At 32.7% G+C, this 27,761-nt stretch overlaps 5 protein-coding genes across 6 annotated transcripts; 3 read left to right on the top strand and 2 right to left on the bottom strand.

The window, feature by feature from the left end:
* Positions 1-265: 265 nt before the first annotated feature.
* On the bottom strand, positions 266-17,739 carry LOC110994061 (ubiquinone biosynthesis monooxygenase COQ6, mitochondrial). Its single transcript, XM_022260548.2, has 9 exons — positions 17,401-17,739; positions 17,029-17,219; positions 16,471-16,716; positions 4,490-4,597; positions 3,408-3,578; positions 2,238-2,440; positions 1,320-1,435; positions 668-834; positions 266-348 (listed from the first exon to the last, which is right to left on the bottom strand). The coding sequence occupies exons 1-9, from the start codon at positions 17,579-17,581 to the stop codon at positions 319-321; spliced, it is 1,413 nt and encodes a 470-aa protein (XP_022116240.2). The 5' UTR covers positions 17,582-17,739; the 3' UTR covers positions 266-318.
* LOC110994060 (transient receptor potential channel pyrexia) lies at positions 5,891-16,313 on the top strand. 2 transcript variants are annotated; one of them, XM_022260547.2, is made up of 14 exons: positions 5,891-6,114; positions 8,706-8,865; positions 9,191-9,410; positions 10,637-10,793; positions 11,268-11,402; positions 11,629-11,857; positions 11,995-12,240; positions 12,353-12,582; positions 12,670-12,808; positions 13,022-13,215; positions 13,660-13,819; positions 14,448-14,743; positions 15,399-15,596; positions 15,841-16,313. In XM_022260547.2, the coding sequence occupies exons 1-14, from the start codon at positions 6,085-6,087 to the stop codon at positions 16,228-16,230; spliced, it is 2,784 nt and encodes a 927-aa protein (XP_022116239.2). In that variant the 5' UTR covers positions 5,891-6,084; the 3' UTR covers positions 16,231-16,313. The 2 variants fall into 2 exon arrangements, with proteins under 2 accessions (XP_022116239.2, XP_022116237.2); XM_022260545.2 differs by lacking the exon at positions 5,891-6,114 and adding an exon at positions 7,495-7,662.
* Positions 17,740-18,360: 621 nt separating the features above from the next.
* LOC123689554 (protein FAM161A) lies at positions 18,361-19,817 on the top strand. Its single transcript, XM_045630128.1, has 2 exons — positions 18,361-19,305; positions 19,432-19,817. Exons 1-2 carry the CDS (start codon positions 18,527-18,529, stop codon positions 19,763-19,765), a joined length of 1,113 nt encoding a protein of 370 aa, XP_045486084.1. The 5' UTR covers positions 18,361-18,526; the 3' UTR covers positions 19,766-19,817.
* A 162-nt stretch (positions 19,818-19,979) lies between these two features.
* LOC110994088 (protein FAM161A) lies at positions 19,980-22,053 on the top strand. The gene is made up of 4 exons (XM_022260577.2): positions 19,980-20,307; positions 20,637-20,910; positions 21,180-21,451; positions 21,729-22,053. The coding sequence occupies exons 1-4, from the start codon at positions 20,135-20,137 to the stop codon at positions 22,051-22,053; spliced, it is 1,044 nt and encodes a 347-aa protein (XP_022116269.2). The 5' UTR covers positions 19,980-20,134.
* A 332-nt stretch (positions 22,054-22,385) lies between these two features.
* LOC110994086 (CLIP domain-containing serine protease 14D) lies at positions 22,386-27,474 on the bottom strand. The gene is made up of 7 exons (XM_022260575.2): positions 27,255-27,474; positions 26,401-26,561; positions 25,608-25,869; positions 24,248-24,329; positions 23,759-23,943; positions 23,347-23,451; positions 22,386-22,741 (listed from the first exon to the last, which is right to left on the bottom strand). The coding sequence occupies exons 1-7, from the start codon at positions 27,346-27,348 to the stop codon at positions 22,425-22,427; spliced, it is 1,206 nt and encodes a 401-aa protein (XP_022116267.2). The 5' UTR covers positions 27,349-27,474; the 3' UTR covers positions 22,386-22,424.
* Between the last annotated feature and the right edge of the window lie 287 nt (positions 27,475-27,761).

Here is a 27,761-nt window from a genome sequence, read left to right as displayed (position 1 = left end):
CTATACAACATAACAGCCGAAGCGAGTGACTACATCCGGCTATGCTCTTGGGGTGTGACTATAATAAGCATGACGATTTCCTAAATCGTATCGTAATCGTAAATTATAAGTGACCCAAATGTACAGCCAGGGCACGTACATACAGAGTATTCATCACGTTTGTAAATAAGCAAAACTAAAATAACAAGTCAAATTAATTATTATATTTATTTTGCAATTGAATGTATTTATTTGTCAAAAATACTATAAATAAGAATAAAACGCATTAATAATTAATACTTTAATGACTATAATTAACAATTAAGTAATACTTTTAGTTCATGTTGTAGCATGGGACATTAGGAGTTTCTGAAACAAAAAACATACATATTAAAAACTTCCTATACCCCGCGGTTTTACACTGTAGCTGCCAATGGCCATAGCGATACCAATCACGATGATTTAATATCCGTAGTCGTAATGACGCAAGATTGAGAATGAAATTACAGAGTATAGTTTTTTTGTTTGGGTTTTCTGGTTGAGATTTGTAATATATTTCATCTTATCATCTGTTTTGTGTTATTGTAATCACAATCACATAAATCAATCATCAATGTAATCACATCACGAAGCCAATTAAAATTCGTTCATTAGAACTACTAGACTATTAAGCCTCCAGAAAATTTACCTTCACTGGATGAAGAGCATTGGTGATTTGCAGACCTATACTCCTGGCTAGAACAAACGGAGGTATGTTGTACGAATACAGCCTATATAGGGCGTCCACGCATAATTGAGTGGGCACGTTGTGACGTTGGCGGGCCGTCTCGTATTTTTGCATCCAGTCTGAGTGGGCTAAAAAATAATACATTTTAATTTATTTTCTTCGAAGTGACTCAAAAAGTTTATAATATTATTGAAGAGATCAACAAAAATACTCATGTATATGGTTATTTTAAATGCACACATTGAAAGAAAGTCAATTGGTGCACAGCCGGGGATCGAACCTACGTCCTCAGGTATGAGACTCGCACGCTGGAGCCGCGAGGCCAACACTGCTCAAATTATACTAATAAAGAGGATAAAATGTGTGTTTGTCTATGATAAACAAAAATACTGCATCAATTTGAAAAAAATATTTCTCTATTAGTATGTTAATTAACTCAGTGTAACAAAGACTATTCATTTCCCAAATATATGAAAATCGATGCCGCGATAGGCTGAATTTATACTGTGGAATGGATGGATTTTTATATAGAGGTTTGGTGAACTGACTTTCAAACTAAACCCTTTTGTTTCCTGGAAATCGTGTAAAGTTAAAGTAGTTTTAAAAGTATTACTTATATCTAATCCAGAGTATAAAGCATCAGAAAGCAGTTCCGTCAAGTCCTTAATATCTCCAAATCCAAGGTTCACCCCTTGACCTGCAAGTGGGTGGACGCGATGCGCCGCGTCACTGGAAATAATTAACAAAATAAAATATATAGCGACGGCGGATAGCTCAAAGATAGATAACTTTACTTAATAGGAAAATATTTATTTTTGTATGTTTCAGGAACAAATTCGAGAAATACCTGACCAATAAATAAAAATCTCCACTAATACAATGGATTTTTTCGTAAGTAACGTAACATAACGTAAGTAAAAATTATATTCCGACTTTACGAAGTGTGAAGTCTCATTAGTCTGTAGTCTCTGGATTTTTTGTTTTTTTTTTGGTAATAATAAAGTATGTCCTGTAGATTTTTCTAGTACTACTAATCGCATATAAACTATTTCTTAATGAGACTCATGAAATTAATTCTGTACAAATTAAATATATTTAATTATTAACAAAGATCGTATTAGCTTATAGGATGGCAAAAGGCCTCCCCCTCCCCGCAGTCGAGAAGAACGCATGGTTCTTCCGCGAATTGTCTGTGAAAGGAGATCTTATAGTTCTACCAACCATTGAGTCACAATGGTCCAGGATTTTTCAAATGTATCCTGCCTTATTCCATTTCAGGTGCTATTTGACTCATTTTAACTTATGTTATAGTTCCGAGGTATATCTTTATCTATAAGTAAGTTTCTATAAATAAGTTTTTCTATAAGACTATAGACAACCCTTTTGACAAGTGGTCAATATAGTTTCTTGTCTATGAAACTTCGTTTGTGCACCATACCGTGTTGACAGTATTGAATAATTTATGACAGCTATGTTCAACTCCATAAAACTTTTATTATATATTGATGAACTATTTATTTAATAAACTTACCCAATCAGTACTACACCGGGTGCAATATACTTAGTGCTATGTCCAAAAGCAAGCGGGAAGGCAGCTCTGGAATTGGGAGTTATTTCGCATATGCTGGGCGGGAGTTGCCTTTGAGCGCCATCGGGTAGACCCAAACGGTGGAGTATAGACCCAACCCAGGCAGTACAGGCATCTATGCCTTTGTTTCGGGGGTATTGTTTCCACTGGAAAAACAATCAACGTTTACAGTTTATAATTACTTTTACAAAATATAACATACTAGCTGACCTGGCAAACGTCGTCTTGCCAAACTACTACCTTTAACTCAGCGCCATCTGTTAGAATTGTATCAAATAATAAACAAATGTTAATGTTATCGTAATTTTAGTAAGAATGCCTATTTTTTTGAAAATGAAATATAGCCTATGTCACTCAGGAATGATGTAGCTTTCCAACAGTGAAAGAATTTTTCAAATCTGCCAAGTAGTTTCGGAGCCTATTCAATTCATACAAACAAACAAACAAAAAATCAAACCTTTCCTCTTTATAATATTAGTATAGACAAATCATATACATAGTTTATTAAATACTCTAATCTGTGTTGAGAGGGGTTTAATGAATAGTTTATAATTTGACAACCATGACAATTAATATGAAAGTATAAAGTTTTAGTGAGTTTCTCTGTCAGTTCCCCTTCCTACCAATATTTATTTACTTCTTCGAGATTTAAATCCCTTTGTATATAGTATTATAAGTATGTTTATTGTAAATAATAACATTAAACTATAATTTTGATTTTTTTTATTCCATTATTAACTATTCTTTTTTGTAAATTTATGCGCTTTCAATTATTTATGTTATGTCGCGATTTTCCTTAGTTTTTTTATTATGCATATACTGTAAATAATTAAAACAACGAATTATAAAAATCCCATACTTGACGCTGGCTAATGCACAAACAGTGTTAGAGCCAAAAGAAAAAAAAAACGTTTTAGTGAATAAATGTTTTAATTTCTAAGCAATATTTGAATTTATAATGAAACGATGCGTCAAATATTAATTATTTAAATTAACATAACTACACAGTTCTCTTTCCGCACAGACTGTATAAGGACGGGTTCTGATAAAATTTCTTGTATAAGTTGATTAAAAATACACCAATGCAATATATTAAATGAATAATTATCTTACCAGTGCATCATTGAGGGCATCAACAAATCTCTCCTCAGGCAAGTTGAGCAGTTCTTTAGCGTGTTCAGGAGATGTGGACCAGACGAGAGAACTTTGCTTCGAGTTAAGTGGTAGAAGGGCCATGGGACCAGTTGGTAGGAAACGCTGCCAGGCCGTAGTGTTCTCTGATTCCTGAAATAACAAGTTAATGTGGAAGATAGCGTCAAACGGGGATCAGGGACTATCAAAAACAAACCCAGCCTATGGTTACCCAGTTAGTGGCTGCGATACCAACCTTTGAAGGAGGAGTCATTTCTTATTAATTACTTGGAGGTTATAGTACTAGAATTAATGATAAGTATATTATTACTATAATTATATATATATATATGTGCTACTGTTGTGACTGCAATTTATTTTAAACAAGCAACTTATAAGTTATAAAAATCCTCTAAATTAATTTGATATTTAAATAGATATGGTCAATGTATATGTCATAGTGATTTAATATCTGTTATAGAAACATACAAAATTTAAGTTCAAATCTAAAAAGAATAATATATATACAGGGGAACTTCTATAAATCGAATATCAAGGGTGACGCAAAAAGTTCGAGTTTTCTACTTATGTAGCATTCGTCTAAAATTGTTTTATAATTTTTTGTAAGAAACATTGGTGAGTTACTTTGCGGCAAATCCTGAACGATGATAATTTATTTTTCTTTGTGTAAATATTGATATGTTCGATATAAAGGTGCCCAATTGAACTTTTCACAGTTATAGAAGGAAAATATGTATGAAAATGGCTTGCATACATATAGTAGTACATCGACTAATAGAGGGTAAACATGTCGAGTTATGAAGGTTTTGAGGCTTGAAGGGAAGGGAACATTTCTGGAGTTTTGGAGGTTTTCGACTTAAACAAGTTCTACTGTATTAACGTGAAACTTTAATTTAGTTTCAAATGTTAAAATTAACAATTTTGCTCTACACGATTTTTTAGGTATTGCAAGGGATTAAAAGTCGTATTTTTTTTAATAAATGGGGGGAATGGGTTCTAGAAACCTACACCCCAGATGACACGAGATTATATGCCTAGTTTACCTCAGCTAATTGCAGTGTAGCCACAACTCCCATGTGGTCATACTTCCAAGATACATATTGCACGCCCATAGCATTCCTCACAGCTGAGTTAGCTCCGTCGGCTCCAATCTGAAAAATTTAACATCTTGTCTTAATCAAGGGCAGAAAGCTATTTTAAGAGGTATTTAGGGGTCTCCGATTTCTGAATTAGTTTCATGATCATCTGTTAATCTAATAGATAAGATCAGCCTCCTCTGTACCTGACACACACTCGACTTAAAGTGAGAGTAAGAGTAAAGAGGGAGTCTAAAGCCAGCCGGTTTCCTCACGATGTTTTCCTTCACCGTTCGAGCGAATGCTAAATGCGCACATAGAAGGAATGTACATTGGTGCACTGCCAGGTATCAAACCTATGACCTCAGGAATATGCTGCTTGCATTCTGATGTCACTATGCCAACACACCCTAAACAAAATCTGATAAATACGCTTAAATTGAAAAACTCGATTTGATATTGTATATTACCATATTCTTGATCTATTACTTATAATACAAAGTGTTGTATATTAATCTGTATAACATCAACCACGAGAAGTGTTTGTTGTATGTGATATAAATAGAAAATGGCCGCCAGGTGTAAAACTTAGTGGAACGATTGGAAACGAATCGTTTTAATAGTATGTGTAATCTAAAGTTCTTGAGATAACTACAGCCCGTGGTTTCATTTTTGAATTATTATAAAACACCAAATCTTCAGAGATCTTACATAAATCCCTTCCTTAAACTGATCTAACAATTTACTAGAAGTTTAGAACTGCAAGAATATTAAAATTTTCTACCTATGTTAAAGGTAAAGTATTTTTTTTACTTAAATTTAAATAAAAATTTTGTTGATTAACATTATGATTACATATTAACAGTATGCGTCGCATAGTGTACTCATAAATACAGCATTGGTTTAGACAAATTATTTATTAAAAAAGAGTTAATTATACTTATGTTATTGGACATTATCGGAAAACGGAAACGAGTTTGTTCAAATTCAATTTACGACTGTGGTAATAAGGAGGTATATTGGTTTCAAGTGTGATAATGGTTGCATTTCGTTTCCGCTTCTTATAATTATTTAAAATATACATAACATGTAACCTACCTAACGCTAGCGTATAACTTTATTATATAAATAACTATAAACGTAAATAATTAATCTTAAAATACAAAATAAAAGTTTTTTTCTTATTGTAATATGTAGTGTAGTGGTTACCTGGGAGAAATCGCTTGAAAGCTATAAGACCGTCAGTTGCCATCCCTTTCATTTAATTATATTCAATTTTTTTAAATATTGTAATGCAACGAAGTGTAAATAAATTAAATAAACTAAAGTTTGTGCTGTCTACAAATTGTATTTAGAAATTATATCTATCATGTAAACAAAACTGTTCAGAGTTGTATCCTGATCAAACGAGGTTAGACGCTTATAACATTTTTAATATCTATGAGTTGAGAAATTTTTCTTCTGTGTCTTGCGGATATAAATTTGAATATATTGCTTTTGTTGGGACATTCAATCACAAATAACCGAACCAACGCAAAACTTGATCTACAATGACATGAGTGATGCTGCACGACAACTGTAATGATAATGAGGTAAGCACTTTTAATTGTTTTTAAAACTGTCAAAAAGCCATTTCATAGAGTACTTTAAATTATATCAAGGGCGTACGGATCCTGGGTCAATGAGATACTTTAAATAATTTAAAAATATAGTGTACCCTGTTTATAATTACTCGCGTATAACAGAATTAGGTAAATGCTAATTAACCGCTTAAAAAAATGCTATTTTTGCAAAATGCTGAAGGGAGTGAACACGTCTGGCTATAGGTAATCACTAATCACCTCGCATTTAAAACATGCAAGCCTTGGTACCTGATCATACAGAGGGTATGCCATATAAGCCAACAACTTTTACAAAAAGATATTTAAATGTGGACAATATTTTTTCGTCAAATTTATTATGCACTTATAGATAAAGGTGACAATTTATATTCAATGTCCTTTTCAAATCGAGGACGTAAAATGAACGGGAAGAACTGGCAAGAAATTTTCCTCAAATTCATAAAAATTTCAGAAATTTTTTTTCGTTTATGAATGAAAAATATTAATTAAAAACAATGCCGTTTCAGCAGTGGCCATTTGATTCCTCAACGATTGCATTATAAATTATAGCGTCCACACTTAAGCACTTAACTCGACACACAATCTATTAATGCCCAAAGGGTTTCTGGAATTAATTTATTGAGCCATAATTTTGCTGAATTACGTCAACATTTCATAAGCATCTATTTCTAAAGTTGACTGCATTGTGAGCTAATGTTTTGTACCAATAACAGACTCAATGTTTGACGAATAGCTTTATTCTGATGAAATAATTTTAATTTACTAAGTAATCCATGCATTAATTGTTTAGGTTACACTTTTGGTATAAGTAATTCTAAAAACTAAGGCTAGTTCTGTTAGTATTCTAGTATTTGTATGGGCCCCTTTTAGGGTAAAAGCCTCCTCCAAACTTTCAATTTCTCTGTTTTGGTCAAATGGAAAGCTTAGTGGCTTTATAATAAAATAATACTAAGAACTGTGAAAGTACGACAATGTTTTTAATAATAATAATTTATTTGAAAGAATATGATACAAAAATGCTATGGTAGTACAATCTAAAGTTCGCACCTTAAACTACCCGCAGAATTAGTATACAGGCGCTATTATAACAAATGACGGTAACACAAAACTCTATCAGATAGTCTATTATATCCAGGTATCTCTCTGTTAGAGATAGATAATTGAAAAGCTAAGGCGGGCCTTCGGGAAAGATTCGATATAACTCCTGTATGTTAAAATCGAATACGTAGACGTGTCAAGAAATATATTATCCCAATTAAAATTTAGTATAAAATAGTAACACTTTGTACGCTTTATAAATAATTGCGTGGGCGATTCAGACGGCTGACATTCGCATTCTTCAAAGAAAACTTTCGATTAGCAAGATCCCGAGTTTTGTTGGGCAAAACGTGTAATCTGTTTATATTCGGTGGAGGCGTATTTCAGAATTCAGTTTTCAGTGAAACGCGCGCGTGCTTTGTTTTGATATGTGTACCATTTGAAATCGGAATGTCTTCAGGGAAAAACTCGATGAAAAAGGTTATCTTGTGAAATGTTTGACTATATTACGCCAAGCCAAGAATACAGTCTAGTTTTAGGAAATGTTTCGTTAGATTGTTAGTATAGATTACTTATAGAAAGTGGACCCAGAAAATATCTATAATATATATCTAAAATCGTGCAATACTAAAGTGTTATGTATCTTTAAAAGCTATAACGTTTTATTGGCCGTAACATTTTTATGTGAAGTGAAACATCAATTTGGCTTTTACTGCTTTCATATGAACATCAATTGACAATTATATTTTAGAAACTTTGTCTATGGTTGTCGCGGGTACCATATTTTACTAATCTTTACAAAAATCTGTGACCTGTAAACCTTGAAAAACACCCTAAATCTTTCACATGAATCATTCTAGACTTTTCTCCTACTGCCTAACACAAAAATTACATTCACAAATAACATGGCTTACTGGCTACTATTGGTTAAAGAATTTTCTAAATCGGTTTAGTAGAACGAGTTTACCACCTACAACCTCACTTTATCTCTTTATATAATATTAGTATAGATAAGTCATTAGTATAGATAAGTCGTTTCGAGTGCTTTTCAACGAATGCACAACTGAAAATTCATTTCTAACTCAAACTCAAAATAACTTAATTCATATCTGGTAAACGTAAAAAAAAATTAAATTTATTATAAATTTACATTTACTACCAGTTCGCAAGTCAAGCGGGCAAGGATACCTGGCAAGAAACTTTCAATTTTTTAAATCTCTATGTTTTGAGACATATAAATTGTTTGAGCTGGAGCAAATCAATCCCAAGGATTAGGATTTTTGAAATATATGTCAAATTTATAAAAAGCTTTATTGATTAATTTACGTTTAACGAAGGCTATTTCGCTATATATTCACTTTTATTTTAGTTTTATTTTCTTTGTCATTATTGTTACTTATTGTTCTTTGCCTATCAATATTCTCCCGAAAATATGAGTGTAACATTCTTAAAAAGCAAACTTGCGAACCTTCTGTCAACGTATCAAGCTCAAATGAAATATGTATATTGATAATTGTATACAGAGTTATCGAGAGGGAAGCACAAGATGGCTAGATGACATGAGTGAAGTCGCCGAGGATTCTGATGAGGAGGTCGTTTACATCTCTAGTGACGAGTCAGCACATGGAGGAGACCTTGGCGACAGGATACGGTTAAAACCATCCAGGGATATATGGGAGTTAGGTCAGTAAATTGTCTGTATCATAGGAACATATGGCAAAATGAGACTGGTAAATGTGAAGGTTTTAGAAGTTCCAATCACATCAATTGCAGGAGTACCTGTTTAAAGGCCCTGTTGTTTATGTCAGTGATGAAGACAAACTTACAATAATTTAAAGTTTATGGACCAAGATATTTTAAAATACGACTCTGAAGATCAAGAATAACGACGACTTAAAAAAAAATATAATGGCAATGATTAAAACTTTATGCCAGTTTCAAGTAAAAAATAACAACGATTACTAAAACGATTAATTTAAGTCAATAATTTATCCTTTTTTTTAAGCAGAAGAAATACAGAGTACACTAAAACAGCTTCCGTACGCTGAAGAAATGGGGACATTATTGGAAAACGGTCAATATGAGGAGGCAATAACTGCAGCAGCACAAGCAGACAATGAAGGAATGAGGACTGCCGCGCTTTGGGCATCTTGGATGGGAAAGAGCTCCGTGCTACATAAGTTGCTGAAGTTAGGAGCAGATGCGAATAGCACAGATGATTCTGGAAGGTAAGGTTTTATTCCACGGGTCTATCTAACTATCACACAAATCGTTTCCTTTCGCGACACGTATTTTTATTGTTAAAAGTCATAGTAAAACCTAAGAAATGGACCGCATATTATAAATTTTTCTAAGCTAGGATTACGTAAAATTCAAAGCTAAAACTTAAGTGACAATAATTGCATTAAAAGGATTTTATCAAGTAGTATTTATATTCAAATATGGAAAAATCATTTTGTGTTTTACACAAAAATATTTCTTTAGTTGTGTAAATTAATTATTGTTATAAATAACATTTATAACAAATTAAACTAAAGTTTAATTTTTTAAAAAGTAAAATATAAGTAAGTGTAGTAATAAATAGACTAAGTACTATAATTTTTGTGTCGGTATTTTTTTTTATTACAAAAAATTCTGTTTAGCATTAAACGCATGTTTCTTATGCTACTTATAAGTTTCAAGCCGAATAATCAAAATGTAAATTAAACACAATTTAATTTCAAGTTTTCGTGAAGTGCAGAAATTCTTCAGTCAGGTTAATCTTATCAATACATTATAAAACAAACGTGTTATTAATAAAAAAAATATCTAAAGTTGTATTATGAGACGAAATCTGAATATGTCTACGTTTGAATATTATTTGTATTACGCATAGAATCTATATGCAACTTGATAAATCTTCACATTGACAAAACTGTCGAAAGCATTAATATCTTTTAATATAAGTCTACCGCTAAATACCATGGAAAATAATTTATATTAAATCTAAGACATATGGATCAACGATATCCTCCGGAAACATCTAATTGAAATATGGAAACCATAAAAACGAGAAAGTAGAGCAAGTTAGGAAAGAGAGCAGGTAAAAATAAACCCATTACAATACACAAACATTGCGTCTTCATTCGGCAAACCAACCATGTGTTGGATGAAATATTTTCTTAAGTAAATAAAATATTAATAATCTCGTCTTACATTTAATCAGTCTTTAGGCGTACGTTTCAATTAAAAAACTTCGATTTCCCAAGTTCCCACGATAAAGCGAATGTAAAGCAAATGGGAGGTGATTAAAAGGCTTTAGTTTTTTTTTACATTTGAATGAAACACTTCAGCCATAACATTTACATAGCTGTATTGGTATTACTATCTAATTAAGTTTATGGATACAGCGATTAATATTTTTATACCGACAGCGACATTGTGCCGTCGAATAAAAAAAGCTCGTTTTCTCCAGGTCTTGTCTCCACCTTAGCTGTTTAGTAGCAAACGAAGAATGCGTGAAGGAGCTTTTGGAGCATGGAGCAGACCCCAACATGTGGGACTCAAATACAGACAGAAAGGCAACGCCGTTGCACTGTGCCGCTAGTGCAAAGTCGGTGAACTGTGTAAAGGTACTATTAAAATCATAGTAATCATTATATACGTATGTTTTTGCATCGGCTGTTTAAAAGGAGGGCAACTGGTGGCCTTATCGCTTTCGAGCGATCTCTTTCAGGCAACTACTGTGAGTAAAGAAAAAAAAATGTATTAAATTACATAAGGTAGGCAAGAAGTGCAAAAATACATATTACATACATAATAAGAAGAAAAGAAAAACTTAACTGATGAAAGGCTAGGCTATCTATGGAGCGAAAATGTTTAAATTTGTTTATTACGTTGTTCGTGCAATTTAAATAGTGGTAAAAATGTTAGTGTATATGTCACTAGCCTTAGTATGTAATACGTTAATTTTTAAATATGTTCGACCTACTGGTGGACAGAAAAACTGTGTCCAGTTGTGTTTCCACCACACCAACTTCTTCCTATTAAGAATTACGTATACGATAAATAAATAAATGGGATAATATAATAATAATTATGTTTAGGCTCTATTAAAACACGGAGCGGACGTGAATGCAGGTTTGAGCGAGCATTCCCCACTGCATTATGCTGTATTAAGCGATGCACCGGATGTCGTCAGCACGCTTTTGGACGCCGGCGCATGCGCTGACACTCCACAGGTGCGTATCATAACAAACAACACTTGGTATAAGGCAGATATGAATATAATGACATATCTACATATACATTTAGTTTTATTTAATTTGTCTCAGATTTACAATTTATAATGGAAATGACAATGACAACTTTTATTCTCTTTGATTTTCTTCTATTACGTTCACTTTTGTGTTCAGTTTACGATACACTCATACGTGGAGGCTCAATTCATAATATTTCATCTTACAGGTCTTCACTGAAACTCCTCTTCACGTAGCAGCCTCTCTTGGATCTGCGACATGTGTGAATTTACTCCTGGAAGCCGGGGCAGACGTGAGGGCAGCGTTGGGTCCAGGTCGAGCAACCGCATTGCATTTAGCAGCTGTTGATGGCCACGCTGAATGTGCAAGATTACTTTTGGATCATGGTGCATACATTGACTGCCAGAACTCTAGAGGACAAACCGCTCTCCATCTTGGTAAGATAAGCTGTTATCTTTTGTTTCCTTCACTATATTCTATCTTTATATGATAACATACGCCGTGTCCTTCACTATATTCTATCTCTACATGATATCCGTATCAATAAAAAGGATCTAAACGTTTTTCCTTGCAGCGGCATTAGCACAGTCTGTGGAAGTAGTAGAACTATTAGTGGACCGTAGAGCAGACGTGAAAGCTCAAGATGTCGACGGCAGGACGCCATTGCACGGAGCGATAGTACGCGGCGCACGCGCATGTGATGTAGCTAGACTTTTGCTGTCCGTCGGTGCTGATCCTAATGTTCCTGACCACTTTGGATATACACCATTGCATATCGCTGCGCTTAATGAGTTTTCTGCTTGTGTGCTATTATTACTGGGTGAAGTATTTTATTATATTTGTTTAACGTTAGTTCATAGATCTCACAAGACGCTTTTTTGATACGAAATCTTTTAAAATTAATACACGTATAACCTTTTTTTATTTTGTAGACTACGATGGTGACGTCACCCTCCGTACTAATGGAGGAGTTTCTGCTCTATCATTTATTGTACGCCGTGTGCCAGATGTGGTACCACGCTATCTCTGCAAGTTAGACGACGCGGTACACGTCAGTGAACATGAGCTGGGAGATGTTGATTGTGAGCTGACTATAGACTTTCGGCCTTTAGTACCATGTCTGTCACGAGGCGAAGCGGAATTGCTGCTAGCATTCATCGATGTAAAAACTCTTTACTCAATAAAATACTTTACATTGGCTTTCGTAGCTTTGAATTAAATTAAATTAATAACATTTATTTAACTTCAGGTGGGAAGGAAAGATGTTTTAAAGCATCCAGTCGCAGAGACTTTCCTTTTCTTAAAATGGAGGAGAATAAGAAAATTCTTTGTTCTGAGTTTCGCCTACCACGCATTGTTTATAACATTGTACAGTCTATATATATTACGTGAGTATAACTTGTATTCATGTAGAAAATAATTTTTCTTTTGTTTAGTTAGACAACAATTTTAAGTTACTATTTCTCCAGGGTTTTATCTGTTTTTCTAAAATATTGATAAGCAACTTTGCATAACTGCTTTAATATGCAAAAATATTGATAGGAAACAGGAAAACAACGATTTAATTCTTGTTATAGGGTTCACATTTTATTGATTTCCAGAAATGTTCCTCTGCGAAGATACGACATGCAATATACCAAATTATCTTCGGCCGATCCAGTATGTGATCCTTTTGCTTAATATATTCTTCATGCTGAAAGAAATCTTCCAATCTTGTCTCGATTGGTCCGCATACATCAGACAGTGGGAAAATTGGTTGCAAATTCTCATTATAATTGGTGTATTCTTATGCACAGTAAGTTTTTATTCCTCATTGTAATTAACTATTAATATTTTAGCCATTTTTTTGACGTGACAACGTCTTATAATTCGATGGAGCCGGCTGCACGCACGAAAAGACATGACTCATGCAGCGTTACCTCGCGGCGCGTCGTTACCTCTGATGCGTTCCATTTAAAGCTTGAAGTGCAAGCGTATTTATGCGTACAAATAAATGTAACTTGATCAATTCAATTATGATTTGCATTTACCTCATTCTCTATATACATACAAAATTTCTATCAAATAAATAAAATTAAAATTTTCTTTTGAAAAATTAAACCATTCTATCAGTATTTTCTTATGACGTTGTCACGTTCAACTATCGTCAGTAAAACTTTACAGATTTATTGGTTTGCGAATGGCTTTTCATTTTGGTTGGATTTCATCAACTTTGCTTTGTATTAAAATATATTTTTAGGTCCCAACGTGGTACATAGATAATGGTGAAGCGAGAAGAAATACCTCAACATGGCAACACGATGTTGCAGCCATAACAATATTTTGTTGTTGGTTTGAACTAATGATGATTGTTGGACGGTTTCCAACATTTGGTCTATACGTTCAAATGTTTACAACGGGTAATTACTCTTTTTTATAATTTATCACGCGAATACATCACAAACTTTGTAAATCTGAAGTGCATGAGTCATGACCACAGCGTATATTTTCTATGTCTTATATTAACATCTATGTACAGAGTACACACAAACAATATTAAATCGCGATGAAATCATGAATTCGTGTGATTAGCTTTTTTAGTTTGTTATTAATAAAAAAATATGTATTTCTTTAGATTAAGGTTCTATATTTTGTATATAATAACATTTGGTTATGCAACTTCTTGCATTTTACTCATTTATTATTCTATTTTTTATTTACTTAAGGCCTGTTTCATCCCTTATAATTTTAATGTATTGTGTTATTTGTTTTTGTAATCCAACGAAGTGTGAAATAATAAAAATATTTTTGTTTGGTTTAGTTTAAATTCAATTGTTGGGTACACAATTACTCACGCTTTTTTTAAATGACCAAAAATAATTCTGTGTGCATTATTTTGTATTATATTTTAAATTTCGCGGGCTTACATAAGATGTATGAATAAATTATAAAATATTTGTAATTATTTTTAATCTGATTATTTCAGTGAATAAAATGTATTAATTAATTATCAAATATTTATAATTATTTTCAATTTGATTATTTCAGTGACAGTCAACTTCGCAACATTTCTAATGGCGTACAGCTGTCTTCTGATTGCATTCGGCCTGGCCTTCAGCGTTCTCTTCAGTAATTATCCGCCCTTCCACCTTCCCGCAGCGTTGGTCAAAACTGTTATGATGATGAGTGGTGAATTGGAGTACGAGGATATATTTTACAGCGAATGTTCTGGTTCACAATTGCAGTACCCGATCACTGCACATGCCATGTTCCTGATATTTGTCGTACTTGTTACCGTTATATTGACAAATTTGCTCGTGGGGTTGGCTGTTAGTGACATTCAGGTCAGTATGAATCGAACTTTTCATCATGTTTTGTACTGCAACTGGTATGTCGATCGAATTATTGACCCAAAAATATTTATTTATTTTATTTATTTATTTCACAACATTTTTCTATCTTAACAGTAACATAATAATATTGTAATCTTATAATAAAGCGTAGGAAAGAACCATATTATGTACATGTCTCAAAAACCAACACACGCACACTTTCAGCTACACTCGCAAAGTGTGAGTGCACTAAGTGCGTATACAAACCCACTCACACTCACTTATTCACTCGTTCTTAATTTTTAACACTAAAATTATTATTATTTTTGTTCTACTTCTTTTAACTGTTTTAAACATTTACCACGGAATAATTGTCTTTTAGTTACCCACAACATAAGGCTTCCCTAGTGTGGGGACTACAACCCTTATTATTAACAACATAGTTTCCCGTACAAAAATACCAATCTGCGCATCTTAAAATTGCAAGATTTAAGGAGGTCCCATTTAATAAATTTACTGTTCCTCAAAGACGCGACATCATTTATTAGGTTCTCTGTAAATGTAGAGGAATTAGCGCGACATTAACAGCCGAAATTGTTTACTTTCGCAGGTATAATATGTATCTATAAGTGTGAACCATAATTGAATTTCGATTGACAATTTTTAGGCTCTTCAGGAAAGTGCCGGACTAGACAGACTTGTACGTCAAACGCAATTAGTAGCGCACCTAGAAAGCATGTTGTTTAGTTCAATGTTGATGTGTGCACCAAAACAATTGCTCGCTGTATTACGCTGGGGAGCGTTGTTAACGGCATCACATATGCGTACACTAAATATAAGGCCCAACGATCCTAGGGAAAGTAGGGTAAGTATTATTCACCACGAAGTTTTTCTATTAGTTAATCCACAACGTCTGAGACGACCGCCTATGAAAATTAATTTTTAGGTTTTTTTAAATAGTATTAATATTGTATTATAATAATATATGTATGTATAATATTGTAAAATATTATATACGTTACGTTTATATAATATATCCGATTATGATAATAATGATATGTAGAATTATATTAAATCCGAGCCTCTAACATTTGATTAATACATTTCAGATACCAAAAGACTTGATAGCGTCCGTCTACAAAATGGTCGCCAGCCGTAAAGACACCAAGAAAAGTGTTCGTAAAAATAATAATTACGAATTCCGCATACGCAAGTCTGACGGTGAGGACATTGAAAGACAGCTAGTGAAGCGAAAAAGTTATTTATACGACAGATTTTCTTCTGACAGTCAAAATGTGGAGAGACGAAAACGGACCACTTCTGAATCAAATAGAAATAGGCCTATGTCGTTTAATTTGAATGCAATACAAGAACTGTGTATTGTTGATGTAAAGAACCAGTTAGTCGATATAACAAAAAAATTAAATAAACTGATAGATACAACGGATGGCCGGTTAACTTTAATTGAAAATAAAATAAAAGAAAAGCAACCTCCATAAGATTCAGGCATAATTTAAAACAAATAAATTTACTAATTATTAACTGTTAAATTTAAATAAAGGAAGTCATAGGTCATAGAGTAAAAATGTAAAAAGTATATTATACTATATTATACACATACTGATCTTTAATTTTTCTACATTAAAGTCTTAAACCATTTTTTCATTCTTAATCTCATCTATGTGATAACAGTTTAAATCCTTTATAAAACTTTAAGCTATGAATATAAATTCACTTACCAATAAATCACAAGAGTATGTATCACCATTGCTCATCTTCACAATATTCTCATGTGATACCTGAGATTGTGATAACTGATAACCTGCTATTTTTGCCTGGTACACTGTTTCTATATTTTTGGATTTGTTTAATTCTTTGGTCACAGCATGTAACAGAACATCATTTTCAACTATATATGCTACATCATCATCAAGTATGTCTGTACTACTAAAGGTAATCATTGCATCAGAACATGCATCCCATACCTGAAAATTTAGTAAGATCACAATGCAACAGACATTTTATACACAATAGGTACAACACAATTAAGGGTATATTTTTCCTTATCTATCATAATTTATTAAAAAAAAAAACAATAAGTAATTAAGTAAATATTATACAATAGAAATAAATTTTTATTTAACTGTAAATTATAATTACATTAAATTAACTTTCAAATTATGACAATTAAAATATATTAATTTATTTCAATTACTCAATTCCATGTTTTTATACCTTTTTTACTGATATATATATATCCAGATATTTGTGAACAAATAAATTTTATAAGAACTTACTTGCATATGTCTCACAGGTTGGACTCGCATAGCTTCAACATGTTCCCATACATTAATTGAATTCATTAAAGACTTTGTATTTTGATTTAATGCCACAACTCTGTTGCTATATTGAGGAGTTAATTCATATTTCTTGTTAGGACTACCTTCAAGTAATAGAATCTTTAAATTGGATAACAGAGCATTTTTACCTGCAAGTAATACAATATATTTTTGTTATTTGCATTTAAAATAAATTAAAAACTAAAAAGGGGCGAAATGTCTGTTTATTTAAATAAAATAGGAAGTTTAGCACTTTTGATACCTTCATACAGAGAGTATGAAGGTATTAAAAGTGCTAAAAGTTAAAGTACCATAAATAATATTATTTACCCATGGCACAGGCTAGTGTACAGCCTACCATTCCACCTCCGGCGATTATTACGTCGTACTTGCCCTTAAACTTTTCATCATTGTTGGTACTATACCTCCTTGCTGAGCTTAATACTTTAATATTATTTTTAAAATGTGCTACTAATAGGCTATTTTGCCTCATAATTATATTTACCAACATCTTTAGATCTTGGTTATATTATCATTTCAGAAACTATTTCAATAATTTGGTAACTTTTTGGATATCCAATCTAGTAGAAAATATAAAAAATCACAGAATGTTTGCAATTATTTGTTTGCACAATATTTTTTATTAACTATCGTGACAAACTAAGTCAGCTGTGTGTTGACGTCTGACACATTTAAATATGAATAGCACAGATTAGTGATTACTTATTACTCCTATACCATTTAGGCTTCATATTATAATCGTCAAGTTTATAATAATATAATATAATTGTAATATTTTTTACATAAGAATCCTAATGATGAGTTATCGTACCTACTTTATAATATTATATACGGAGACAAAAACTCGCAGTATCATAATTATGCCAAAAGCAGATTATTACAATCAAAAGTTAGTAAGAACCTCTAAGCTTATGCAAATATGCAATTAAAATAATGCAGTTTTGTGCAGCCACGGCATAGAAAATTAAAATAATAATTTTTAGTTTTAGCAAATTTAAATATACTGGCGTCCCAAGACTATGGGGCATCAAGGGGCCGGACCTTAAATATCGTAGATATGATATTTTGCTGAAAGAAGACGTCATTTTATTTTGAGAAGTGTGTAGCATTCAATTACTTGTGTCGTCTGGGAATCGAACCGACTTAAATGTGAAAAAAAAACATTCCTTATTTTTTGACGCCAATCAAGAGAATGGTCATAAAATAATAATTCTTATGCAGTAATACCTACTGTTCAAAATAATAAAAGTCTTGCAAAATTTACGTTATTTAATGTACTTTCCCTTGATGTTCCATAGTCTTGGGACAACCTGTATATTGCTGCGTATAGCTTTCCTTTTTATTGCGCAGTTCATCAACTATCGATACTCTGTTTCTATAGAAACTGTTTGCAGAAAACAAATGTTGACCTTTTATAATAGAACAATGTTTAGTGATGCACCAATGTAGTGTTTTTAAAAACTCGTGTGTTCGGGTTCCTGTCGACCCTTGGAGTAAAATGCCAAAAACGGCTTACGAACGAAACGACAAGCCTCTGAATGCGTCTATAGATTCATCGACTACTATTTCTATGTCTGGCGACAATATTGATACTAAGAAATTAAAAGAATTTTACCATAGTATACCAGATTACAATGATATTAATCATCTACCGGCAAATGAGTTTTATTCAACACTTAAATCGTTGCGAGAGAAGAAAAAAATGATGTTGGGTATGGCGATAGAGAACATTGACTACGATAAAGTTTGTGGAACGATGGTTGATGACAGTACCACAATACAATCAACAAAATGTAATATTCCATTAAAGAAAAATTCAATTGTGAATCGCCGTGCCAGTGTTAAAAATACAGATAGAGGTTCCATAAAACACCAAGCAAGAAAAACTAATATTCATTCTTATACTATTGAAGTTAAAAGAGATGATGGCCCAGCAAAAAATGATTTGATATTAAAAGGGAGTAACAAAAAATATCGTCCTAAAAGAAATCAATCAGCTTGCTCAATTTCATGGCACGACGATAAAATCGAGAACAAGAGTGAAGTTGATGAGAAGTTTGATAAATTTTTTGATACGGAAGATACGAATGCAATAATTGACGACGAATTTAAAACGCAAAGCATGCCATCCAGTCCATTGAGATCAAAACGTGCTGGATCCGTAAGCAAACACCGAAACGTAACCATACCAAAGCCATTTAAAATGACTGAAAGGTATGTATATACAAAAAAGCTATTCACCAATATTTAGTAAGCATTTCTAAAAACTTATACAAAACAAAACTCAATAATTTTATTATCTGCTAACTCCACCTTTAATCTTTTATTTATAAACATCAGGGATGAAGAGGAGCGCATTGTGAATGAACTTCGAAGCTTACAAAAATCATTTTCGGAGGACATGTTAAACCGGAAGTTGGAGAAAAAACAGTTTAAGGCACATCCGGTACCCATCGAGTCCCGGATACCCTTATATGATAAGATTTTAGAAGACCAAGCTATGAGGTTATTTTTTCGTCCTACGACACACGTTTTATGGTTTTTAGGTATTATTTGCGCTTACAATTTATTTCCAATATGTAATATACTCGACATTTTTTTTGCTTTAAAATTTGAGTTATACGCCCGAATACCTATAGCTTGTTGGTTGTTTTGTATTAACACACATTTATAATGTCTACATGTAACACGCATTTAGCAAATAATGATAATTATTATTTAAATGAAACTAGCCTGAAATGGTGGGTTTTCAAAAGGAGAATTATTAGCTTTACTAGTTTCAATAAAAATTTACATAGGTGGAATTAACAAGTGCTCAGATTAAAAGGAAATAAAATTTTACCTTTATTATTAAGTACTAGATGGCGGTACGTACACCATTTTTCTAAATAATCTAAATCTAAAGCTAAAATACAACATAATGTAATTAAGTTTGCTATTATAATATTTAAAGCATACGTCCAAGCAGTTAAAATCTTTCTGGTTAAAAACTTTCAGACGAGCGATAACTAAAATTAACAGCGAAGCGGAGCTCAGGGCCCAAATGAAACCATTCAGTTTTACAAAAAGGGAAGAAAATGGAAGCGGTGTCTGTGACAGGGCGGTTCAGGCTATGCCAAAATACAAGAAGAAAAAGAAATTCAGGGCTCGACCAGTACCAAAGGATTTATTCTCAAATTATTTTTATGATAAAATTAAAGAGGATAATTTTTTTCGGTAAGCCTTTGTATGTGACACATGTTTTTGTTATTTTATTGAATAGAAGAATTAACCTACACAGAAAAACGTTTTGAGTTCGAAGATGTGTTTTTTTGTTTTATTAGTTTGTTATCGTTGAAAGATTTTATGAACGTTACAGTATGATCAGATAGAGATAGATAGATAGAGTGTAAAGTGTTTTTTTTAATATTAATGGTAATAGAATTAGAAAATAACATTTTCATTTACCATTAGGTGTTGCCATATAAGTCATTCCAAACCGTTACATCTATATTATTAGTAGAAATTGTTAATATGATAGTTTACTCGTAAACAACACTTTAAAGATCTATGAATCGTCGTATAAGAGCTGAAGAAATGTTGCGCAATGCCAGTTTTCCTGGCAGTATGGCCCTGCGAGAACGGAGTAGATTGTCTACTCCAGCTGCCCATAGTGATCTACCCATCGATCCATCACCAGGACCAGGTGTTGCTTCAGTATCTTCAGGTGATCTCAGATCAGCAAGTCCAACAAAAGGTCCTCGAAAATTGAAAAAGAACTTCATCACAACTAGTCCACAACCATTTCGATTCAACACAGCTAGTAGGGCAGATAAAAAGGTATGACAACAATCAAACTATTCCTTTTAAATCCTTTTTTTAGCTTTATTCGCCTGACAATCCATTATTCACGTAAGGCTTTACCTTACCTTGTTGAGGTATTAAACTTTTGTGGTAAATAAAATATTTCCTTTAAAGAGAAACACTTAACGGATTGAAGTTATGTATTACTGTAAACTTATAGTTATTTAAACATAATTTTAAATTTAAACGACGTTTCGCGTGCTTTACAGCGTGCGTGGTCACGGTATTTCCTATTAATATTTTAGATGAAAGACATAGAAAGAATATATCGAGACAAGTCTGACAGCACAAGTCAGCAGTGTGTATCTGAGCCGGCAAAGGCATATTCAGCGTTGGATTTGAATTCTGCAGCAGTCGGTAGATCTAATTTAGCAGCGTTATTGCGAGCTCAGGCTGTACGAAGGAAATTTGATATAGAAGCCGCTCAACGAATGTCTGAACAACGAAGGAAACATGAATCGAAATACAGGGATCGGTTGTTGAGGACTAAGCCAGCTTGGCATCTTGTGAAAAATAAGTAAGTTTTTTGTAAACTTAGTACAAACCACTTAGCTTGTTTGATAGTTTGACTATTTTTTAATAGTACGCAAGAACAAAATTATTCATGATAAGATGTTATTATCAAATCAATTGACTACTGAAAACTATTCCTGCTGTAACGGTATGTCTTGTGTGCTCGTATTTAAATTTTTATCCTCATTAGCCCACTAAACTGGAAAAAGAATATTTTTTGGACATTTATATATTTTATGTTTTATTTGTCACGATTATCTTTCGTTTCTATTTTGTTTTAGCCACGAAGAGGATATAGCAATAAGATTGCAAACTCGTAGAGATGAAGAACGTCTTCGAAGGGAGGAGTTTCTGCATGAAATGGAATTAATGTATGGTCGAGTACGACAACAGCCCATGCTTTTTGAGAGATATTATGCACCTCGACCTCCGAATACACCAATTGATTTCACCCAGCTATCACCAAGGAAGAGTCCAAAAAAGAAAAATCTACGAAAGAAGAGCTCTTGTAGATCATCCGATACTGAAGATAATCTTATGAAGTATTTAGAGAAAATTGATAATAAAGTTTTCGAGGGCTCTGATGGTACCTATGTGCAGTTCTGATCGAGTATGAAATGTATTCATGTCAATTATATCAGATATTGTGTGTGTGACTTTGTCAAATATTATGTATGTATTCAGCATATGATTTCTAAATACATATTATACGTACACGAAATCAATGGTATTATTTCTATGATATACATTTTCCTATTAGACTAACAGGAACATCGGTTAATAGTGATTTATAGTATTGTCTTTTATTAACATTACACATTTAAAGTAAACACTTTTTCAGCGGATTGAAGCTGTCTCTCTCTCTCGTCTAAAGAACTACATACTAAGATCTTGGTACGTTTTCAAAATCTACCGAAGAGAACAGAAACAACATAAACTAAAGCTATTAACGTATATTATTACAATAAATATTTCAATTATCTCGATAACTGATTTTCGATCCAAGGCATATATTTCGATACCCTTGTATAGACACCAGGAGTACCTTGACGGCCGCAATACTTCGAACCCATACTTGTTATTCCAAATAAGTACCAGTTTACTTCATGCTCTTCAACTACTTGTCCAATAAGAGGCCCACCGGAGTCGCCTTGGCAGGTGTCCTTGTTTTTGACTCCTCCAGCGCAGATTATAAAAGGATCTCTCGAATCACGACCCAAATTTAATGCCGCACGGCATATGTCGTAAGATACAGCGTTTATAGAGAGCTTGCGTTTTTTCGTTGATTTTATTTCTGAAAGAATTAATTTAGGAGTGAGCGTGAATTTACTTTCTATGTGTAAATAATTTATGGCTTTATCTAAATCTGGTGCAGAGCAGTGTTGGCCTAGTGGCTTCAGCGTGCGACTCTCATACCTGAGGTCGTAGGTTCGATCCCCGGCTGTGCGCCAATGGAGTTTCTTTCTATGTGCGTATTTAACATTTGCTCGAACGGTGAAGGACAATATCGTGAGGAAACCGACATGTCTTAGACCCAAAGAGTCGACGACGCGTGCCAGGCTCTGGAGGCTGATCAACTACTTGCCTATTAAATTTAAAAATGATCATGAAACAGATTCAGAAATCTGAGGCCAAGACCTAAAGGGGTTGTAGCGCCACTGATTTATTTATTTATCTAAATCTGGTGCATACTTTGCATATATTCTCACTTAAATGAAAGTATCTCTACTTTTACATAAATGGCAATTGCGTCTTTTTTAATATTTTTGTTTATATGATAATTTTTTTCTGTTTTAACTCTCGGTAACTTGGTAATATTTTAGATGTCAGTTTGCGCATGTACGTTTCAAAGCAAAAGTCCTAACAAGAAGAAAGTAGATATTTGAGTAATATGCTTACTATACTCTGTAATTCCCCAGCCAGCTGTCATGTAAGAATTGTCATTAGTATAATCTTGACCGGCTACGTACTCAGTTGTTGGTAGGCACACGGGTTTAATAAAGTCTGCGAAAATAATATTAATTATAAATCATTATAATAAGGAGAAAATGAAAACAATTAATTTCAGTAGTTTTCAACTTGGTCTGGGATGTCGAAAGTGATGTAGGTTTTATTATAGGGTTTTGTATCGTAGTTGTACTGAGGTTAGGTAAAAGATAAATTTCGCTGAATGCTATTGATATTAAATTAAATACTGTTGGAATTTTTATAACCCAAAAATTAAGGCATTAAATTTAAACTTTTCTCGGTTTCTTATTAATCATTATTCAGTTAACTCATTCGGACCTTAGTCAATATCTTGTATACTCACCAGTAAAGTTAACTTGTTCATCCAAAACCAAAATAGCTATATCATGTGTAGGATCGCCGCGTAGATTAAAATAAGGATGTACTATTGTTTGTAATACTTTTCTATCTTCAGGCGGATCGCTACATGTATTGTCACTGCAATCGGCTGATATTTTTGAATCCCATTCTCCAAGACGAACTGATATTCTATAAGAAAAGTTCATATCAGTTGGAACATTTTTTTTCCATTAGGTGTATGTAGTTCTTTAGAGTTTAAATGGGTCACATATGTTTTTTTTACATTTGAAAATTATTCTTTGACGGAAATAAACCGGTCTTTAATTCCTTTTCACCGAAAAGTTCATAGTTAAAACTATGGAACTATGGTTGGAGCTTTCGCTGCTAAGAAAGGAATAATTTCGAAATACAAAGTTTAATAAAAAGCTCCAAACTATTGCTACTAAGAGAGTTATGGAACTTTTAATATACGATACATTAATATTATACTTACAGTTTTTGTTCAGAGGTAACACAATGTGCTGCAGTTATCACATGCCGATTTGTTACTAGTGTCCCAGCACAAGCATAACCAACTACAAAAAAAAAACATTAACTCAAACGTGAAAACTATTTGGTGAATAGACAAACGTATATAATAAATAACTCTGACAAAATATTATGTGAATCAATCAAATCCAATCAAAATTCGTTTATTCAGTTTAGATGCGTCTTACGGCATGCTTGAATGTCAAAAATGTTCACAAAATTCGCGAAAGACTACGCCGTCCGTTCGGTTCAGTTCCGTCAAAACTACCAGGAGGCCTTGTTCTGAGAAGAACGGCGAACGAACTCAGCAAGTTATTCCCTCCCTCTACATTACAATAATTCAAAGGGAAAAGTCATAAACCACAAAGTCATTAAAATTACATAATTTTTTTCCATCGCGCCAAAAGAAGTATAACTTCAAAAATAAAATAAAAGTCTGTTCTGCGATTTACCACATTCACCATTTCACACATATTAAGAACACTTACAATATAACAACGAAATTATAACAATATAATTAGAACTATCGCCAAGCGTTTTTATCTATCAAATGATAGACAGTGACGTATCAAATGAGAATATTTTCTTTTATTGTAGTCTTGCTGTACATATTTAAGAAGAAACCGACTCGTCTAGAAACTATATTTCTAGACGTATTTATATTACGTATATTTATATTACGTATTATTGTTCTACAAGTTCCAGCACAGTTGATTAAAATATATTGATATATGTGTATTGTCTAATCAATAAAAATCTAGAACCTCTAAAACCCTTATCTATCTGCATATCATTAACCAAACCCTACGAAGACAATCCATTTTTGGCGACGGAATAGAATGCAAACTCTTAGATCTTTACACTCATACTTGATATAAACCAAATAAAGTAAATAAAACCGTACAAATACTATTGAAATATAATTGTCTATGCTTAAAACATAAACATATCAAATAGCTATTTTAAAAACTGGTGTAAGTAAAAATTTTAAGATAGGATATTGGCACAGTTAAACTGTCATTTTTATACTAAGGTCTATCCTCACACTCCGATCCGACCTCCATAGATAGCTTGTATCGACAGATGACTATTACAATTCGTCGATTAGTTATTGACACGCTTTCATCAATATTTGGATTAAGATGTCTATCTCAGATGGTCAAAAATTTATTGAGATAGGTTATTGAGTTTGTGCGTAGGAGTTTACCTGACTAGGGGTAAGATTCAGAGACTAATCCAAGTCTGTCTCCCGTATGTAAAAAATCTATAGAATTTTGAATCCCATCCGTATAGACGAAAGTGGCTGAATTTGTAAATCTACTTACTATCGCTAAAATTAAGCTGAACAATCCATGGAAAGTCATACAGTGACGCAATTTCGCCACCCACTATTCTGTCTTCAATCGCTTGTTTACCACAAACATTTCTAGATGGTAAAATTGTAGGGGTTGGGCTAACCGAAGGTCTTTTAAGTGTAGTAGTTGTGCTTCTCGGAGGTAAAAATGTTGTGATTTCGTCTTGTTCAAAATGAATTAGTGAGTCTGGGTCTGGCGTTTCCTCCATTGGCATTCCATCTGGACAGCATACCTGGAGTAATTAAAAAAAAAATAGGCGATATATACTAAAACACGCACAAGACAACACAACAGCCTCATGAGTAAGGACCGATAGATTTTTACTATGTATGATGAAATTAATATTTAAATTACATAAGCATCAAATGAAGCATCAATGAAGGCATCATAGTAAGTTTATGAATATATCATTAGAATAGTCCTCCATTTATACTAGTAGTATTCGCAAGAGTCTTTCTCTTATTAATGAAACCTATCTTCTCTCCTATATACCCTAAACTCAGATTTCGGTCTAATCGTGGGCCTAAGGCATGCCGATTAACTTAGGTGAATTCTAAGCGAGTGTTAAATGCGCATATATAGTGCATTCGTGCTCAGCCGGGTTTCGAACCTACGACTTCAGGTATGAGAGTCGCACACTGAAGCCATTAACTGGGCCTCACTGCTTCTATCTTTAAACATCATTATGTTAACATCGTTACAAAATTAAACGATGGTTTTAGTTAAATTCTATTAAAAAAAATAGATTTTGTATTTTACATACCACAGGGATAATATTAATACGTCCACATAAAAATAAAGTCTCAATTTGTGTGTCGTTATACATGTTCTTTACATGTGATGGAAATTTACAAGATAAAATAAGTTTGCAATGTCCCCTTAAATTCATTCGCTCACATGGGCTATCCAGGAGTTCGAGATCTTCTGAAATTTTAACACGATAAATTAGAAAATGCGCAAAGAAAACATACCTAGCATATACCATAAGGACTATCTAATTTAGCAGTGGTACTTTAGTATTTTGAAGTATTATCTGTACGTTGTTATTGTACTTGCAATAACTGAATACTTAATAATAATTTTTTTTAAATTTAGGTTGAATTTTAGGTAATTCCATTCAAACATTATGTTGAATCATCCATTATTCAAGTATAGTCTAAGTATCGCCAAAAATAGAGTTGACAGAAAAAAATATGAATTGACCAAGTTTGCTGTTTCATCTACAAATATTACCGGTTTGCCTTGAAGACATGTCGCAACTATCGCCCTATTTTGATAATACAAGAGTGGATGACCTCTTACAACCTAACCTATATCTTTTCTAAACATAATTAAGTCTACTGCATATATAACCTAAAAAGTATCAATGAATAAACAAAAACAAAAAATCTAGATATATACCATACTTAAATGTATACATTATCAATGTTATGGTTTGTTATCAAAAACTTTGAGGAGTTGTTAACTGACTTTAAAATATCATATTTCGTGTGTCTGTGTCTGCTATACAGAGACACGAATACATTATAAAACATTGCATCTTATGAATCAGTTTGTTTTGCAACAGATGGAAAAACCAATGTACGCGTACAATAATAATACTAATTAAGCACTTACCACTTAAACAAGTTGACAAGGTGAGTAATAAAATCCAAAGCGAACACATTTTGTACATATTTATCAACGTTTTTGATATTATTTTCAATATCATGATGTTTATATTAACAAAAGTACACACCGTTTCCTCCTTGTATCAGAAACATACTAACGTATGTTTGCCCTGTGCTTTAGTATAAGACCTATATTATATATATATGTACGTCATTTGTTTTAAAGTGATGTGCAGCTGAGTCCTAACCTACGGGACTAACTGTGACGTATTGGAAAACTTAGAGGAAAATATTATGTTATAAACTATAAGTTTATTTATGAATATTCCAATGACACAATCATTCAGAATATTATGTCATAGCTGTGTTTAGATGGGTCGTATTTAACTGAGTATTTAATTATAATAATAATAAAAAAATGGCAAATTTAAAATCGTATATTTTTATTATAAATTTACAAGGCTCATTATTATTTACCTTATCACAGAAACTTTTTTTATTATTTTAAGTTTTA

The sequence above is a fragment of the Pieris rapae genome, chromosome 11 (assembly GCF_905147795.1).
Source record: "Pieris rapae chromosome 11, ilPieRapa1.1, whole genome shotgun sequence".
NCBI classification, from domain to species: Eukaryota; Metazoa; Arthropoda; class Insecta; order Lepidoptera; family Pieridae; genus Pieris; species Pieris rapae.
Note: the sequence above shows the minus strand (reverse complement) of the source record. Positions and strands in the feature narration are given on the sequence as shown.